Here is a 20,532-nt window from a genome sequence, read left to right as displayed (position 1 = left end):
AACGTAATATAATATTTAATAAAGAAAGTTCCAAAATATATGTTATAAATAGATATATATGAACGTATGGACTTCTTGAATATGTTGATTCTAACAATTATAATTTATATATATTGATGATATAATTATATTTAATATTCTATAATAAATGAAATAAGATGACTACACTATCTAAAAATGAGATTAATTATATATAGATGGTAACTACATATTTAGACATATTTTTAAATAATGAAGTACTACAAACTAAACTTTATTAATAAATTTGTTAAAATTAGAAAATGATAAATTAAAAAGTTCAATAATTATTTAATATATAATTGCTTTTGTACTTATTTACTGTTAATAATAGAAATAATAGTGCTAACATCATGGTACAGAAGTTATCAATATATTTTATTTTCAAATGATCAATTTTATTGATGTACAATATTCTTCTTTATAGTTCACTACCTAATAATAGCATAAGAAGCAATAATAAACATTTGTTCTACAAATTACGCCATGAGATAATCATTATCCTTATATCTTCGTCAAAATCAATGTTATTCATATAAATATATGCATAATATATATATATATATTTATATATACACACACATACATATATGTATAAACTTTCAGTCATCAAGAAAATATTAGAACAAAATTTATTTACTAACATTCTAACTACAGCTATATTGTTAATTTAAATATGTTATTTAAAACTGTATTGCCAAAAATACGTGTCGTCAATATCAACTTCTTATTTTTTTTTTTTTTTTTTTTGTCATTTGCACACAAATGATGCTTCACTTTTTTTTCTTCATTATTCAATTTGTACTGACATTTATTAGAATTCGCCTACAACCGTTAATGACAACGAAAACTTCTTACTGCGTTTTATTTCTTTATATTTCAAGTAGTCTTTCTTTCGGTATGCGACCAGATATGAAATCTTATTCAATCATCGTGAAGATGCTAGTATATTATTGGTTTGTGAATAATTACATCGGTTTTGGCAGGACACGAACATCAAAAATGCAAGCCCATATTACTTTTGTACTTCTATAACAAATCTTCACGTGGAATGTGAAAATTATATTCTACTTTACGAAGTCTCGTTAATACTATAAATAAAAACAATAATTACAATTTGTCCAACATTTTTTGTTACCTTCTACATGAATGAAACATAGTCTTACTGTAAAATTTAAAAATTTAAACTTATATATATAACTTCAAAAAATTGATTTTGTCATACAAAATAGAATATGTGGACAATCTTCAGTAATTGCAAGCTTGAATTTTGATATAAAAAAGAAGATTACTTGAAAATACGATTAAATATATATACAATTTTTATATGAAAATACTACATACTTATAGAACATATCAGAATTATATACGATAATCACATAAATATTTCATTGTTTCCTTTCGTTGGGTTCTTTTGTTCAATTGCAAGAAGAAAGAAAAGAAAAGGTGATATGAATAACCGATCCAGCAACTTCACATTTGTGTATTAACCGCTGCACATAATAAATGCAATTTTAATGCATAATAAAAAGTATCGATAAATATACAAAATACTTTGTTCTTTAGTAACTACAAGGTACTGCCTGACATTCTAAACGACATATAAGATCTATAACACCAACCACTTCTTTCATAATTAATAATTAAATACCAAATATTGTTAACTGTTATGATATAATGTTTACCATTCGACTTGATTGCAAAAAACGATTATACAATTGTTTGTTAATTAAGAGTTCAGTATTCTTCTGCTTTTAACTTGAATGATTATATGAAATCAACTTAAATGTAAAACAATTGTAGATTAACATTGTAATAAAAGATAAAACATTTTTGATTTCACTGATATTAAATTTGTAAATGAAATCATAAATTTCCATAATTAACGTTTCATCTCTCAAGTCGAATAGAAAAGTTTATTTATAAAAATTGTTATAATACGAAACACTATATATTAACATTTTGTTGTACGAGATGCTTGGTATACGACAATAATACTATACAGTCATCTTAAAATAATATTTTTCTGGTTGCTTTTATACTTCGACTAATTGATAGTGTATGTGTTTGTTTTTCTTTTCTTATTGGCAGCACCTTTGACTAACGTCGATTTAATATAATTGAAATATTGCAATACTTTGTACAGAAACGGGCATTACCTCATTTTTTAATACTTCGCATTTTAAGTTTTCTTATTTATTATATAAAAAATTTATTATTACTAAATATTTGTTCTTGATACTTTATTAAAATAAGTATTCATAATTAAATGAATACTTTATTATTATTTATGTAGAAATATTATACATTACATAGTTACACACATTTAAATTGTTTAATAAAACTGTATACTACACATTTGTCTTTACTCCATTCAAAAATAAGGTATTCATTAAATAAAATAATTGTTTTCAAAATTTACTAGTTAGAAGAATAAATGAAAATTGTATCGATATAAGTCTACTATGATTATGAATAAATTTTTAAATGTTTAAACAGTATTATTTTTCATCTTTCATGGACACATTTACAGATCTTATGTGTTAAACATTTATTTATTTAAAAACGTTATTTAAATTGTTTTCCTTTATGTATTATAGAATTTTGCCCGCCTCTGCTAAATGTTGCAAAATTTTGCACACCTTGATTAAGATAACTCTTCAATACATATAATTTTTGAATTTATAGAAAAATTAGCAATGATATGAGTTTAGCCTATACAGATTCACAATCATTGTATAAAAATGCACATACAGAAGTAACCACAACCAGAACAATCGTAGATATCCATGAATTTTTTATAATCTATCATTATTATCTTGCAAATGCTGTTTCAATTATGTCTACTATATCCTCTTTATGAGGGTGACCATTATCAATGGTTTACAGAGGCATTGTTTCTCAATCTTACATTTGTTTGATTTAAAATAATGTTCTGTACAAATAATAGCATAAGAAAAATCAAACCATAAAAAATTGTACATAAAATATTTTCTACATTTTTCAAAGATTATCATCCAAATAATTATAGTCGTTAGAATACAATATTCCATCTTTTTATAGAAGTGAATTTTCATGTACAATTTTTATAAAGTCAACAGCAGCTTCTTTCCTATAATATACTATTCAGTATATTGTAATGTTACGATTGAAATGAAATATGACGAAAACGTAAAACCCCAGAATTCTGTTACAAACTTTTACAGTTATATCTGCATTTCGATAATCGGTATTAATATTTCATTCTTATGGGATTATGAAGTAAATATGTTACAATAAACGTATTACACTATGCTTTTAATAATTGTGGTCACCTCACAAAATGTTTATTGTACGAGCGGCGTATTCATTTTTCCCTTAAATATTAAAAAGTTATATATCTTCTTTGCTGCTTTCCAGTTCTATATTTTAAGAAAATGGATCAATCGTGTTTCAGAAAATATCTTCTCGTTCGTACAACAGTTTCAGTAAAATATTTATTATCGCAATATAGATACATGCTTCATTATAGCACGAATATACTTTTTCTTCATCTATGTTAAATGTTTCTAAATTTGTTTCTTTGCACTGTAAGAGAACAACGTCTATACACGACAAGCTAGCTTAGTAATAAATATTTCCTCTCCTTCCGCAATATTTCAAATTATTTATTACTGCGCTTTAGGCTATATGCAAATATTATTGTGCCGGAAGACGGTGTTGTAATATTGCAAAAATATTAAAATATTTTAACGGACATATTTCTACACAATCCTGCATACCTAAGGGGGCGGAAATCGAGTTTACTATCAACAAACCTTGAGAATTAAGTTATTCATAATTTAACTGAATTTAATTGTCATACTATGTAATTTCAACTTAAAGTATTAAGGTACATTTCAGCGAATAATGTCAATTGCAAATTAAAAATAACAGCTTTATCAATTCATTATTGCATACACGAAAAATAAATCCTGTTATCATATTTTATTTTTGTTTTCTTGTGTTTCTCTAACTTCAAAGGTGTGTTTTTTAACTTGCCACTAACATTATTCATTATAAATTAACAAATTAGTGTTAATAGTTATACAAGCTTTGGACATTGAAGCTTTAACAAGAGATAGAGGAATAAATAATATCAGCGTTTGAATCTCCGTCACATCAGAAATGCAGAATTATCCATAGAAATTAGAAACATTAACAGATCACATTTGTTTCTCGCAGAACGTAACTTTATTACTTTCATAAATCTGTTGAAAATGGCACTGTTTACAGATTGTACCTTGTGCACTTTACTAACTGTTCTTTTCGTTTTATCATTTGTTTTTGTATAGTTCCTTTATTTTCATCGATACTTGAATTTAAATGTAAAACAGACCATTAACTGTTGAATAATAAATAACCAATGATTCTTTTATTTTTTCTATGGTATAGTAAGAGCTCGTGACGCAATTTTGTTAACATTATTTTGACACAAGACATGAAATATTGTAATATGAGGATGCAAATGACTGACACATTTTCTTCAAAAGAATGAATAGGTAGTAATCGTTACAAAAATCTTATTAAGAATGATTAGCTCAATTTTTGCGTTGTGACTCTTTTTTCCTCTAATGTATTATTATAACTTTTCAATGTTCAGTCACTAGCAAAAATTGTAATATTATTTTCATTTAGTAATTGACAGCAAAGAATAAAAAATGCATAATAATTTTAAAATGCAGAGTAGATAGAAAGAGAACACATGTCAAAATAATGCAGAATGAAACGACTCCTGTTTGTCATTGAAACATCTTCACGATTCTTACATAATTTGAGAATACAACATCGCTTCGATCAGTGATTTCAAAAGTTTTATGGGCTTGCTGTATCTTATGCTCGAATGTACAAGTTTCTTTCTTCTTAATTGTCAATACCTTTAATAATTGGATCATAAATAATGCACGTCGAGGATTCGTCAATGAGTGCGTCAATGAGCACAGTTGAAAGTTTTACAGCCTTCTCTCTTCTTTTTTTGTTTTTGTATGTAAAATATTTATATCTTCATAAATACCGACATACCGAACGATAAGATCTAAGTAGAGAAATTGTTATTACATAATCACAGTTGTACAGCCATTTGCTACCTCGTATTTAATACAAAAATGCTTAGATATCAGTACTGTAGAACTCGATTTCTTTTTCTTTTATGTGTATGTGTGTCTGTGTGTTGTTCAGATTCATGTTAATTTCAGTTTGATTAAGAATGTTTGCATATTGCGTATCATAAAACGAAAAATAGAAACTCTACCATTTAATTAGGAGAAAGTTGCCAATTAAAAGCCTGCACAACCAAAATACACACGAGTTTACAATCTAAGCAGTTTTGCAGTATTATATTAACTGATAATAATATAAATATTTTAAAGAGCATACGTTTCCATAATAATCGTAATAACACCAGACACGGTAAAATTGTATTATTATTAACAATGTGTCCACATTTGCAGAATGAAGAAAATAAAACAATGTGAGAGAAGATAGATTTAAACAGTAGCTAAAAGATGAATACGAAATATATAGTGGTAAATAGTAGTAAATAGTAATTGAATGAGAAAAAGAATGTATCCACTATTAGTTTGTTTTTTCTTTGTCAAAATATTGAGCAGTTATTTTTGCAAACAAGAACACATTCTACGATAGATAGAAATCAATTTTAGTTTTAGTCAGAGTACTCTTGATTTATCGGAATTCATACTGCTATTATCTAAATAACAAATGCATTAGTCATATATCAAAATTACAAGTGATTAAAGGTAATACAGGTTTATAGCAAGTATCTTTAGTTATAAATTGTAATATAAATGTTCAGCAAATTTGTTTTTTTTTGTTTAGATATTATATATTACTATTTTACGAAATTCATTATTGTACAATAATCTAATGATTATGTGTAGCTTTTGCCGCCTGGAGTGTGCAGATAATTCTTTCTCAACATTAGGGAACCATCATCTGCCTATTCTTTGATCACGAATACTTCCCCTTTAAAAAAAAAAATGAAACAACTGGCAATCTCTGTAACGTTCAACTAGTGCATAAACAAGCGGTCACAATATGGCTCTTCTGGCTCTAGTAATGTTTAACACAAGAGAAGAATCATTCGCACAAAACAGAGCATGTAACGTTTTGTATTTGTATTATTGTAACTTGTCAAAAATATATTGTTCAATTTGATCTGCCCTATTGTTGGTTTTCTTTGTGCAGTATTAGATGAATATCAACTATATTGTTAATATTTTAGTAATTACCATTAACTTTATAAAGATTCATTTATACAAATATAGCTTTTTGACATTTAAGAGATTCAATATATTAAACATATAATATTTCAATTATAGTAAGAAAAAAATTATTATACATTTATAAGTATATAAAGACAATGTGTCAGTATCTAGAAGAGTCTCTATCTCATAACGAGTTACATATTGTATACCAAAAATATGAAGAAAAATGATCATTAAAACCAACAATTGGGGCAGTGTATTATATAAATATTCAACTGTATGCTTTTTCTTTAGTACACGATATTAACTAATTTTTTTATTTGTTAATCTCCTATTAACCTATTTTGTAGCTAAATTTGTTGCTTTCACAATAATTTATGCTCTTAGTAATTAATATTTTAATTGTGTTATTGTTATAAGTAAAATAGTACATATACATACATACATACATACATACATACATACATACATACATATATATATATGTATATATATATATCTCATAATTGTTTATAATATTTAATATTATATCATTCAGGAATATCTTTCCTAGGTTTTCATACGACTTGCCACAATCATAATGCACCTCATTATTATATAAAATAAAAGAAAAAAGAATTAAAAATAAAAAAACTTGCTATTACATATAATCTTGATTATATTACTCTATCTTTTTGCTTAAACTCTTATTTAATTTCAAAGCATGAGATAATTAATCTTCAATAGCTACTATTATATTTAATTATATAACCCATTGGAGGGAACATTATAATTATGAGAAGTCGATGAAATAAGCATTCTTTATAAGTACAGTTTTTAATGGCAAACTAGCATCTTAATTGGTTAATCTCCTACTATTTCTATAAGATGATAGTGTGTGAACATTTCTTTTTTTTTATGAAAGCAAAAATAACAATAATAACAGCCATAAAAAATATTGACGATTTAAAAAGGAATCGCATTTAAGAATAGTATTTTTAAGATAAAATATATTCTAAGAATGCGAAGAGATAAATACCTTGTTTTCTTTTTATCATACCTGCTGTGATTGTAGTACTTATAAAGAATGCATTTAAAAACACAATTGAAAAATGCATTATTATAGTGCTAAATTGATTAAATTCTAAATAGTACTTTGAAAATTATATCATGATATATACGATCTCGCAGGAGAAATTAAAATATTCATCTATTCATCATACTTGATGAAATATAATACGTAGTTGGTATTTGTAACAATATCATCTTCACTTTATGTTGACATTTTCTTTGTTACACACTTTGTGTTTTTACCATTTTCATTCCATTTCATTCCTTTCTTTACAAACATAATCCTTTGAAGGATCGTTTATACCATGATACGCAAAATTGTATGTTTTTAGTAACATCTATTATATTTTAATATTAATAATTTGTAATAAAAACGGACCTAATAAAAACATTTATTTCTTTTTTGGCCTCACTTTTTGATACTAAACTATGAAGATAATTGAAGAAAGGAGAAACAACAATCAGCTTCATTGTCGAGTTATTAAATATTTAAATAATTAAGTAAAGTTTATTATAATACCCCTTTTTTCTGTTTTAATGAAATTTGTGTACTGTTTTATACCTTGTATTCTCATTTGGTAATATTGTGTTTGTTTTAAAGAAGATTCATAACTTATATAAAAAGGCTCTAATAATTTGCAAAAATATACTTGTCCTTTGAGAAAAAGTCAATTTGTGCAGGGTATTATACATTTAAAATAATTTTAATTATATCGTAAATATTAAATAATAGTCTTTAAAATTGGTTATAGTAATGTTTTATGTCTATCAGGAAAAAATTTGATAATGTTGTCCTATCTATACTATTCATTTATACTTTAGGCAATATTTTACCTTCTTTCTTTCTTTACCATGAATGTATAGTCGCTTTATAATGTAATGATTACCAGCTACATATTCAAAATGAAAATGTTTCATAGAGCCGGTGTACAAAACGCAGTATTCACGCGTTTCATTGAAAAAAGCTAGTTGGCATGCTTTTTTAGTTGCATGTCGTTTATATTGAGCTGTAATACGTATGTCACATAATTATCGCTGGTATCATAAATATAAGTTACTCCTTCATCTTTTGATTAAATTGAAAAATCCTAAATATTCATAATATTTCTTACACCTAAAAATGTAAAAACTTATAACACAAAAATTGAGTTTAATTAATTTAGTAATGTACTTTTGTTGCAAAATTACATTTCTTTATTACTATCACACACTATTTAATTTCAATAGTAAGTATATAATGTATTCATATACATATATATGTATATTAAGCATACTTAAAGTTTAAAATTTAACATACTACATACCATATACAGAATAGAAGCATAGTGAAACATATACAAATAACTACCTACTAATTGATATATTATCAGCTATTAAGAGAGGAAAAAAGAAAAGAGAATAAAGAAATCGTATTTGTATAAAAATCTTATTATCTATCACTGTTTTTCGATGTATCCAAAGTATAAAAACATTTTTTAAATGAATTATAATTTAAGTATATTTTATAGAAATTATAAAAGATGAAAAACAAAAAATATATGTGTACATATATATCTAAGAAAAACAAAGAAAATAATGTCAAGAACAATGTAAGTTTGAAATAATACATATACCTTTTCTTTTAACAATGAAATTGTCAAATGTATTATTTTCTTACATACTTTTCTTTCGCGAATTCCAATTCGTTTTTTGTTATAAATATGAGCAATTTTATTATTTTGTATAAAAATCTAGAAATCATATATATATATATATATTCCTTATATAATATAGGTATCGATACTACATTTTCAACCAAGGATATAAAATTTGTTAATACTTGTATTATTACCATCAGTACGGGTCAATTGAAAAATCCTATTTAAATATATATCTTTAAATACAATAGAAATATCATCTCTTGTGACATACGTTTAACAGCTCAACAATTGAGTGAAATTATTCTATAACTATTATATTGTGGGACATTAATCTTTTGTTGCGTTTAATTATGGTATTACAATTTTTTAAACAAATATATACTTTAGAGGTCCCAAAATTTTGTCCATCATTTATGATTATATTGTTTTTCTTTTCCTTCACGCTACATTGTTTGTGTAAGTGGCACACATGCGTGTTATTAAATGCTAACTATTTAGCTAGCACCCTGCTAGTAAATGTATCTTGTATTATATATTAATTAGTTTTCCATTCCAAGATCATTAATATGTGTCCTTAATATAAAGGATGTGATATCTGAATCTTGATGAATAGCTATATAGTAGCACGACTGTTGACACAAAAATGTATGACAAATAGAGACTACGGAAACGAAGTCTTATCACATCCATATTCACTTTGGCGACAGTCAAATTATATATTTGAATAAATTTGTTCATCGTTTTTTTTCTTTTTTCTATTGCGGTTGTACATGTATCGCAATACAAATTCTTTTAATTGTTCATTTTATATACCATCGCATTTAAAGTACCGGGAATTTACGTTGAAAATCCTAGTACTACCCACATTAGAATTATAAGGATATTTGTCCTGGTTATTAAGAAAGAATGGAGATTATAACAACGGGCGTTCTAACAAAATATTCGGACCTAACTTGTGGAGACAACCGGAGTCTGGCAGTACGGGCACTCTCGTTGATTTGGAGCGCACGTCGAGCAGACCACGTAGTGGTTACAGGGTGAGAGGGTAACAGTGCGATTTTGTTCTTCGCAAACCATGCACTTTGTTGCCGTTTCTCTGTACAGCACCTGGAACGGCAACAACTGAGCTACCTATAGTGTTTCCATTAATCAGATCGATCGCAAATAGATTAGACTTTACAATTCTATCAGAGATAATCTTGATTGCCAATTGGAACGTGTTTAATTGATAATAGAAGAAAATTCTGTTTGATGAAGATGAGGTAGCTGTAGAATCTAATTCTTTCGCATCCTCTTCAGATAAATTAATCATTATTCGCGAAACGCTTGATATACCAACTGTTCAAGCCGGCATGACAACTTTGTTTTACCTTTTCTACTTCTTCGAGATCCGAACGAAGCTGTGATTGAATTGATTTTAATGCGGCTATCGATAACGATCTGAGCTCACTTGTTCTTCTCAATGTGTGAAGGTATGGTCCACCACCAGACGCTTCATTTTCTACCCTTAATGCTTTCACTTGCAACAAGGCCTGTTAACAATTTTTATATCGCCAACTTTATATATTTCACAGAAAAACGAATTTAACTACTATTTACCTCATCTCTCTGCTGTTCAGCGATACTTGCTTTTCTTTTAGCCTCCTCACTTTCTAATTGCCATGCAGCGCAAGCAGCTCTAGCTTGATTAATACGTTCGTCCCACGTTGCTAGTTGCGCACGACTTGACGTTAATTCCTCCCTGAGCCTTTGTACCTAAGACAAATTAATGCAAACGACATGTTTCCTTTAAACTTTATTTTACTTCATGAATAATAATGCTGAAATAAAAAATAGGGGAAATCTAACCTCAGATAAAGATCCTGTGTTACTTGGACTAATGGAAAATGCATTAACCAATGGAGATGCTGGGAGAGGTTGAGTACGAGATGGAGACATTCCTTGATTCGTAAAATCAAATAAGCTACTATTAAATCCGCTAAGCTTAGAAGCTGAACTGCTAAGCTGTGAAATATGATTGCTAAATGGATCTGATACTTGATTCATAAATGGCATAGTCTGAAATCAACCAAACAAAATAAAATATTAAAATAGTGCCAAGACATTCTTTTCTGCAACAGACGAAAGAACAGAATGAAATACTTCATTTACCGATTCTATTGAATCCTGGTGAGAAAATCTAGATCCAGTAAGAAAACCAGTCGAATGTAGATGTTGCAGTGGGCTGGATGTTGATGGCGAAAAATTCGTAAGAACTGAACGTTCATTCATTCCAGGAATATTAACTGGTGCTGAGCTACCTAATAGTCCAGAACTTGCTAGGCCTGCTGATATTGAATTGCTAATTGGTGAATTAGTATCCCTATGAATTGATTCTACTAAATTTAAGGGGTCATCTAGATGTAACTCATCTAATGCATTTCCTGAAAAGGAAAGAAATCATGATTAAAACTGGGTAAAAATATTCTTTTTCCTTTATTTTTCCTTAAATTTACCTTACCTACTACAGATTCCACAGTATCATTTGGGTAAAATGAACTTGAAAGTGGTGAGACGGTAGTTGCTAATGAATGATTCCCTAAGGTTCCATTCAAACTATATGCAATATATAGGCTTTGTTTTTGTTGAGCTTTTTCTGCTTTCGTTAATAAAGGATCACTGTCTATTGCAACCACTTGTTTTCGTATTTCACCCTGTTTAATATTCGTAGAATTATTTGCTGGACCTTTATTAAATGTATAGATATTTGATTGATTCCACAATCAAATGGTCGTCAAACTTACAACTTGCAAAAGAGAACTGGGATTATAAAGTATGCTTGTTAACTTTTGCTGATTGGAAGTGTTTACGGTGCTATTAGAATTGGAGTTATGGAGTTGAGCACCAGGAGCTTTACTGTGTGAACTGTTACTGCCAACGCTACTAGTACTTGCTGATTCTGATACTTCACCGCTTCCATTCTGTAATTCAAATATTTAATGATATCGCTAAATTAAATATTATCTAAAAGAAATTCATTATTTTTAGATACATAGTAGACTTACACTACTATCACTAAGTTGTTTATCCTTCTCATGACTGCGCTTATCGGGTGGAAGCGCATTGCTTAGAATATCTGCCAGATTGGTGCCACAATCTATAGGTACCGCCATGTCCCTCGCCAGGCTCATTTCTTCTGTTGGCAACACTGCTCCATCAGCACACCATACCAACGTCCCAATATATCAATTTTGAGAAGCAATTTTGAATACTAAGTTTAATCATTTACAAAAGGCCTATGTTTACCAAATAGAGAGAAAGAAAGAAAAAGAAGGAGAAAAAAAGAGAAAGAATTCTCAAAAGCAAATATAAAATGTTAAATAATTTTTATATAGAAGCAATTACAAGCGCTTTTATACATTAGTAGACTTTGCGCGTTACATGAATTTATTTTAATCAATTGCATATCAAGCGATTAAGTATTGTGAATGAAGCCAATAAAATATTATTAAAAAAAAAAAAGTTGCACGAAACTTACTAAAGTAGTAGTAACTGTTTTACGTACGGTTTATGAGGGTACACTCACGGTCAACATGTGCAAAAGCACAGAAGACTCCGCGTGGACAATATCCAGCTTGTTGTACATCGTTACACTTTGTGGATTTGTATATCTCAGGATGGAATTGTTGTTCCGTACGTGTATGACAATATGTACAAGCATCTCCTTGTTCGCAATTGCCTGGTTCACCCCATTCTTCTCCATGTTTTACATTAGGACATGGTGTTGATCTGGAATGAAGTTTCAAGTTAGATACATTTGTAAATAGTTACTTTTAAAGTTTTTCTCAAATGTAGGGACAATTACTTACCTGTACTTGTACTTTCGCGGACTACGTCTTTTATCTTTACTGTTGTGATATTGTGGACAGGCATAGCCCTGACGACAAAGTCTTGGTGGACGTTTGCAAGGTTCTGTTTTGTAATTACTGAGTACATAATTCGTATCCTGCCATTTTGGATCTTCATTCATTAAGTTCCTTTCTTTGTCAAGTATGTTTGGTCCATTAGAAGATGAATTAGGATCAGAATCAGGGTTCTCCAGCGCCTGTATCTCCTTAATGTCATAGACAGGTGGACGAAGATCATGATTACCATGTGCAAAGGCACAATGAGGGCCATTCTTGACACAGAACCCACGTGTGTCTGTATCATGGACACACATGCAGGTTTTATAATAACGTAGGTGGTAACGTCTTTCTGTGTCGCCAGCAGTACGGTGAAGAAACGGACACCTGTTTAACAATAAAATTTATTGTAAATTAATTGAAGAACAGCACCATAATGTATATAAGAAATGTACCATAAAAATGAAGATAACTTATTGAATAATTAACTATTATAAACTAATAGAATTTTACTAAATTAATGTTAATTAGGATATATAAATACATTAATTCAAAAGAATTGAATTTTAATACTACTCAATATTAGACTAAATGTCAACTAAAAACTATTAAATATGGCTTGATAACAACATATTCAATGTAGGTCTTATAATAACACATGATAAATTGTGTAATGATTATATAAGAGACTATACAAATTGAATTTAATAATTTTTGGACATTACAAGGCACTGATTTTTCTAATAAGAACTAGAACTTAATATGGTTCGCGCATTCATGCTTTACGCGAGCTATTGTATCTTTTAAAATTTAACTTAAATTAGAAAAGAATGCAATATAGTGCGGTAAACATTAAAAAATTTACAATAGTTATCAGAAAAACAAATACGACCTTGGACTTTCGATAGATAGTTTTATTTTCTGAGCTATAATTGTGCCATAATGGTTTCGGAACATTTTACGGTGCAGCAACAAGGATTACCACATAAAATTCTTTGTTGCCACCATGCCACGTAAGAGAAAATCAATATCAGTAGGCTCCTTTGTTTGGAAACTCGAGGCGCTGGATATTTTGGAGGGAAAACCGATCACAGATATTTTCATTTATTTTTTACATAAAATGTATATAGAAATATCTAAAATAAAATATTTTTTTAGCTAATTGTTTTTGTATTGTGGAAATAAAAATATAAAATCTTATTTAACAATACATTATAATCTTCCATGAAATTAATGTTAAAAACATTTAAAAAAAGATTAATTTATCACAACTGATTTCAATTCAATTCTTTCGAATTTTTATTTCAGATAAAAATAGAATAATAAATGATTACAGTAACCATTATCGCAAACTTATGATTTATGAATGAAGAAAATCAACTAAAAATATAACGCTGCAAACAATGAATATTCAGCACACCCTTATCATAATTAATAATACGACAAATATATCCGTGCACGAATTAGTTATCAATTAAAAAACCGCTCACAATCTTGTGTTCTTCAGAGGGAAAGTTGATGTGATAAAAGTTAAATTGTGATAATTATTGTAAATTATATTGAACAAAACATGTAATTTTCACGTAAATAGAAAAAAAGTTCATTCCTGAATAAATAAATATTTAATTTTTCTTTCTTAAATACGTTAATGTAGTTACTTTGTGTTTATATTTTTCTCCAAACTCAATAGAATATTCAAATCTATTTTAGCATACATTGTTTGTAAAAATGGATATAAATATTAATATACTAATAAAAATAATAATAATTTTTATTACTTAAATTTTTAAAACATGTTTCAAATATTTATCTTAATAAATTAATTTAGAAAGGATTGTGTTGATTTTTTAAATAATTCTAATATAAAAATCTTTGTGGTATGTCTTAATAAGTATATAATGTAATAGCAAAAGTTAATAAAATACTATAAAATTAATAGTAACAGGTAATAAATAATAACAAATAATGCACAATTTGTTTTGCAAATTGTAACAAGTATAACAAAAACTTTTTCATTCATCTAATCCATCTAACGATGTCAGAGAGTCAAGCATAGAAATAATTCATAAACATTTATCACATTATTCCTGGCACATTTTTTAATAAGCTTTTACGCTGAACTTCGTCTATTAACGGTTTCATAAGAGTCTTAAAAGAAACTAGTTTTGTTTGTTTTTATTAAGATAATATAAGATTTAGATAATAGGTTTTAATGTTCTTGGTGATAATTCTCATAATTTTATTCGTTCGTCTTAAAAGAACATTCATCAACGTCTACTTATTCGTTTGTATTTCTTATTTGTTTATTTTACACACATATGAGTTCTACAATATTAATTAACAAATAAGAAATGATTATAACAATACTCTTTTTAAAAATAATATTCTGAGAACAATAAATCGACGATAAATTGTTATCAAGCAAGGAATCAACAAGATAATTTAAAACAATGACCTAAATCTAAGTCTCAATATCATATCCTGCATGGATATCTAGAATTAAACAAATTCAAGTTAATAGCCTCAATATTATGCAAATATACTTAATATATTTCCTTTTTCATATTTCACAGTGAACAGTTAGACGCCATTTATATACTTCAAATATTTAATATCGATTTCAGAATATTTCATATCGAAAGTGTTACAATATTATAATACAAATTAAGAAGCAAAGGGACAAAAGTGTAATAGAGGAAATGATAACCTCGAAAAAAAGATGGCCGCGGAAGAAAGTGTAGTTATACGCCTGAAAGCATGGAGAAATTTCTGCTTAGTTTCGTTGGGTTATCTACAATGGATGACAACAGGTTAACAGCCGACGGTAGCTATATTCTATCAGCAATGGCGACTGGAAGCGTGTAAGCATACATTCATAACAAGAGGAACGTGACTCGCAATGTCTTAATTTGCTCGCTTCAATTCGATTGAATTAATCCAAAAATTCGTTGCGTTAATTAGTTTGAAAATAATGACTCGCGATTGAACCGCAAAAACTAGTTAGAATCAATGAATATACCTATGTAACAGTTGATTCTTTTTCTTCCTTGCCTGTAGAATTTAGGTCAAATTTTCAACATACGTATTCTATGAGACAATCGAAACATATAACCGTCGAATCTTTGAACTCTTTTGAATAAATACTTTAATTAAAAACATACTATATTATGAAAAAAATTTATAAAATGTTGAAACATTAAACATTAGATTTAAGATATTTTAACAATAGAACCACCGATAACTTAAGTAAAAGTGAAAAGAACAAATATTGCAAAAATTATTTAAATTCTAAAAAATATAATATTGTAAATGTACAGAATTACTAGAAACATTATGGATTTGTCATTTTGACTTCTTTGACAGTTTCAGCGCTAAAAAAAATGGAGTTGATCATTTTCTTCTCTGAAGAAATTTATGTCAAATATGTTTTACTTTTTGAGTAAGAATGCAAAAATTATTAAATCTATAAAAATCTATAATCGATAGTGATAGCCGAATGTTTATACTTATTATTTTTTAGAAATATAAAACAATTTATTAGAAAAATCTGTTTTTTCTGCGTGTTTATATATGCATTAAATATAATACGAACATACAAATGTATGCAATAAATAAATCATGGTTTACATATATGCAATATTATGTTTATTAATTTTTTATTGTCATTCATATATTTGCAAATAATATCTACATATCCATTGCACGTATTTCATTAAGGTAGAAGTCAAAATAACAAATAAAATAAAATAACTACTAAGGATGTTTATATAAAATCATATTCTTATAAACAAATGAAACCTAAATTAAGATGCATTTCATTTATTAAACATTATAATGAATACTTTTTACATAATTTCTTCATTTTTAATATTAAATTATCCACCTAATTTCTTTTCATATAATATTAACTATATTATTGCATCTATAAATTTACTATATCTGTAATATCTGTAATCTAGCCATAAAATGCGTGTAAATAAATGAAACTATTATATCTACTATACACGTCCATACTGTTTTTCTGTCGTACACGAATCCGATATGAAAGCACAGCAATGTTTCGATCATTTTTGCTCGCTACATACATATATATATGTTATATATTATATATATAACACATACGCGTGCCCTCGAAAGTTACGTCGAAATTGGCCTCCTCTTCGTTACATAGGTTATTCTCAAAGAGATGTTACGTTGTTACGCATTACCACGCAGATGCATGTTACAACACGCGCGTGTCAACGACACAAAGAAATCCGATAGACCCCTCTGTTATTCTTTCACATCGATACCAGACTCGATCACGAAGAAACATTTTCATTCATACTTTAAAATTCATTTACGGTTTCCAAACTTGAGTTGCATGCTTTATAAGCAGAACAATGTTAATCTGCTTATATATACATACATACATACATACATACATACATACATATACACGCGCGCGCGCGCGCGCGTATATAGCGAACAAAGAATAATAGATAACCATGTCTCTTTTTCTCTATAAAATTCGTAGGTGTTTCAAAGTGAAAGGATGATAATAAGAATCTTTTAATATGAAAAGATTAAATGTTAAATACTACGTGAGTTTTGATGCCGTCGGCTGACTGCGACAAATCGATGTATCTGACATAAGAGATACAGTAATGTCGCGTTAACTGGCCAGAATTTTGCTTCGTTAACTGACCGTCTCTACTTCCACCACTTCGTCAAACTGATTTCCTGAAGTGAGTCTTTAATATTATATATGTAAAATAAACAAACATATCAATGTATCGATATCTCAGGTCTTATTCAATAAAGAGATAGATACTGGAGATCTCCCAGAAACATATCTCTCTCGATAACTGGCCAGATAAGCTTTGATCTCGAGCCAATTAACGAAACACACAACTGTATCACTCATAATACCCTCTACCGACGTACGAGTAATCAACCGATAGCGTAGCCCCACGGTAAAAATGGTATATAATGTATACACAATGCTAACTGATAGATAAACTTACTCGTCTCCATCTGGACATATGCCGGTAGTCTCGTCGTACTTGGTGCAATAATTATCAGCGCTATAGTTGAAGGTGCGGTCCCTCTTTCTCACCGGTCTTCGCCTCCGCTGGTTCATAAAGTGCCAGTTGAAGCACGTGAAGGGTCGGTGCTGTGTGCATTTGCGCTGTATAAAGAGGGGACATTGTTCGACGCGAAATTCCTTCAAGTATCTGGAATGCGAATCCACAGAGCTACACATTATTTCGTGGCGTATTTTGACGCGCGCGTCGATGCCGCGCTGCTGTGCTCGCGCGGCCCTCCCTCTTTTATTCCGTTCTCTTTCGTTTTCTTTTCTCTTTTCGTTTTTATTTTATTTTATTTTATTTGCATATGGACATAGGCATATACGTATTATCATTACGTGTATTTTTTTATTATATTATATTCTCATTAGAATTCTCTTTTTTTTGTTAAGCACTTCACTTTTTTATCATTATTATTATATTTAATTTTTATCCGAATCACGCACTCTTTCTTTCTCTCAGTACTTTCCGAAATTTCTTTTTTATCCAACACTTTTCTTTCACGTAGCACGCGCGACCGGCGCTTACTTACGTGTAATGATTCGCCTTTTCCGCCTGAGCTGTCAACAAAGGTTTAGAGTCGGACTTCATCTTGGACAACACAACCGAGCAACGCGCGCGCACACACAGACGGGGACCGAGTCACACTCTCTCTCCTCTCCCGTTTTTTCTCGTCGTCCTCGTCGTCGTCGTACCCGTCGTCGTCGTCGTCGTAAGCCGTCGCGTAGTCTGTCTTTCGCCCCTTCTCCCCCCGCTAAACTCTTAACCATCTATCGGACACGGAATGCGGGACATAGGGTGCGCACGGCGCAATACACATTATATGCGCCGAAACTATCCAATCCTTGTGCTCTCTCCCAGTCACGTGACTGCTCCTCTTTCAAGGTCATTGATGTTTTGGTTCGCTCCGTATCGTAAACACGCACCCGTGCTCAATGCTCGGCCTCTTACAATAAGAATTTGATTTTTCTACACTTTATCGATTCTGTATCAGGTCCTATTTCAGACTGATTTAATTATTTTTATATGTGATTCTAGGGTTCTCTTGTGCGTGGAAAAGAGAAGGACGCCGAAAATGCAACAATCGATTACTAAAGCTCGACCTCAATCGAGTTCCGATTCTATGCTACGTTCTCACCGAAGATGAGTCAACATCGTGTAACAGAGTCTTCTGCAAATACCGATTGCGTCTTATTTTTGATATTCTGTTAATAAATATATCAATTATACATGAAGTTTGTACGTTGATTCGTGTTAATGAAAATTCTTTCCTTTTCTTTAGGTCCGAATATACTTTCGATACATGCTTCGTGTGAATTATATATAAAGTACTATCGATATCTTCCTTTTCTTGTAATAGATTCGCTTATTCCCTTGCTTAATTTTTTACTGTTATTCAAATGTGGCTTACATTGATATTTAATACTTCTTGAAAAATAAATGTATATAAGTTCTGATATAAATAGTAATAGAATAAATTGAGAATAAATCAGTAAATGCTTGTTCTAATACGCGTTGCGTTGCGAAATATAAAATCATAAATGACACGCGTGAAAATGTTCGGCCTATTTATTTTGTTCATCGTAGCTGCATGTCGGTCTGTGATTCGGTATATCGATTCGATTGAAACGCCTCAGTTTTGTTCACACTCTCACTTTCACTTTCTACATCATACTGGATTTTGTATACTATGTTACTTCTTTGGTCACTGATCTAATACATTTCACAACTCCCTGGGCTTTTAACACACAATACTTAAAATGTATATCACAGGCACGTTTTCAGCTGCTCGCTAACGTAACTCGTTATCGTAAAGGTTACGCGTATGAATCATCATTTCTTATCGGTTCTTTACAACAATTTCGATACATATTTAGATACCTGTGTTGAGTACGGTCAAGCTTCATCGGTTTTTCCTCGACGATGATCGTCTAGACTTGTCTCGACCACGCTTCGTGACTTGTATCTGTGATATGCAACGTTTAACATCACCTTTCGCATCACCGAGAATTCGTCTATTTTCCCCCTCTTTCATGAATAAAATGTATTAAAAACTTCCATTTCATTGTGAGCAAAAGTTTCAACTTTTCTTACAAAGCGATTTTACAAGACCAATTCTATTTTTGATTTATAATTCTTCCCTTTTTCATAATTGTCGCTGCATTTATAATAAATTTCTCAAATTTACAATTTCCGCTTAAACGTCACACATATGAGGAAATACCAGTTTTCTGAGCATGCGTAATTGAGCGAATATGTGTTATGAACGAAATACGCAATTTCGACCAATCAGAGGGCAGATACGCAACAAATTTTGTTCGTAATATGTGAATAATTTATAATGATTTGTTTCGTGCATGGATATTTCTTTTTTGAATAAAATAGTTCCCTTTTGTTGCATTTTGAGTAAAATGTAGAACGAATACGTCATTGATAAGAAAAAAAAAAATATATATATATATATAAAATATAAAAATCGACATTTTCCGAATATATTAAATCATTGTCGAATTAATTTTTAATCTCCCCTTTTACTCAAATATTTAATATAAGATTGTATTAATATAATTAATATACTGTTATATTGTATTATATTTATTGTATTTTATTGTATTATGTAATTCATTTT

General features: G+C 29.2%; 1 protein-coding gene across 7 annotated transcripts; it reads right to left on the bottom strand.

The window, feature by feature from the left end:
• Window positions 1-1,485: 1,485 nt before the first annotated feature.
• On the bottom strand, window positions 1,486-20,029 carry Unk (RING finger protein unk). 7 transcript variants are annotated; one of them, XM_072014524.1, is made up of 12 exons: window positions 18,436-20,025; window positions 17,841-18,050; window positions 12,799-13,221; window positions 12,495-12,718; window positions 11,995-12,122; window positions 11,734-11,910; window positions 11,451-11,643; window positions 11,102-11,373; window positions 10,799-11,008; window positions 10,550-10,705; window positions 10,321-10,482; window positions 1,486-10,057 (listed from the first exon to the last, which is right to left on the bottom strand). In XM_072014524.1, exons 1-12 carry the CDS (start codon window positions 18,492-18,494, stop codon window positions 9,899-9,901), a joined length of 2,373 nt encoding a protein of 790 aa, XP_071870625.1. In that variant the 5' UTR covers window positions 18,495-20,025; the 3' UTR covers window positions 1,486-9,898. The 7 variants fall into 7 exon arrangements, with proteins under 7 accessions (XP_071870625.1, XP_071870623.1, XP_071870624.1 ...); XM_072014522.1 differs by having other exon boundaries at window positions 11,995-12,137; window positions 18,436-20,024; XM_072014523.1 differs by having other exon boundaries at window positions 11,995-12,125; window positions 18,436-20,024.
• Window positions 20,030-20,532: the final 503 nt, after the last annotated feature.

This window comes from Bombus fervidus, chromosome 12 (assembly GCF_041682495.2).
Source record: "Bombus fervidus isolate BK054 chromosome 12, iyBomFerv1, whole genome shotgun sequence".
Classification (NCBI taxonomy): domain Eukaryota; kingdom Metazoa; phylum Arthropoda; class Insecta; order Hymenoptera; family Apidae; genus Bombus; species Bombus fervidus.
The sequence above is the reverse complement of the archived record's forward strand: the minus strand, read 5'-3'. Positions and strand labels throughout refer to the sequence as shown.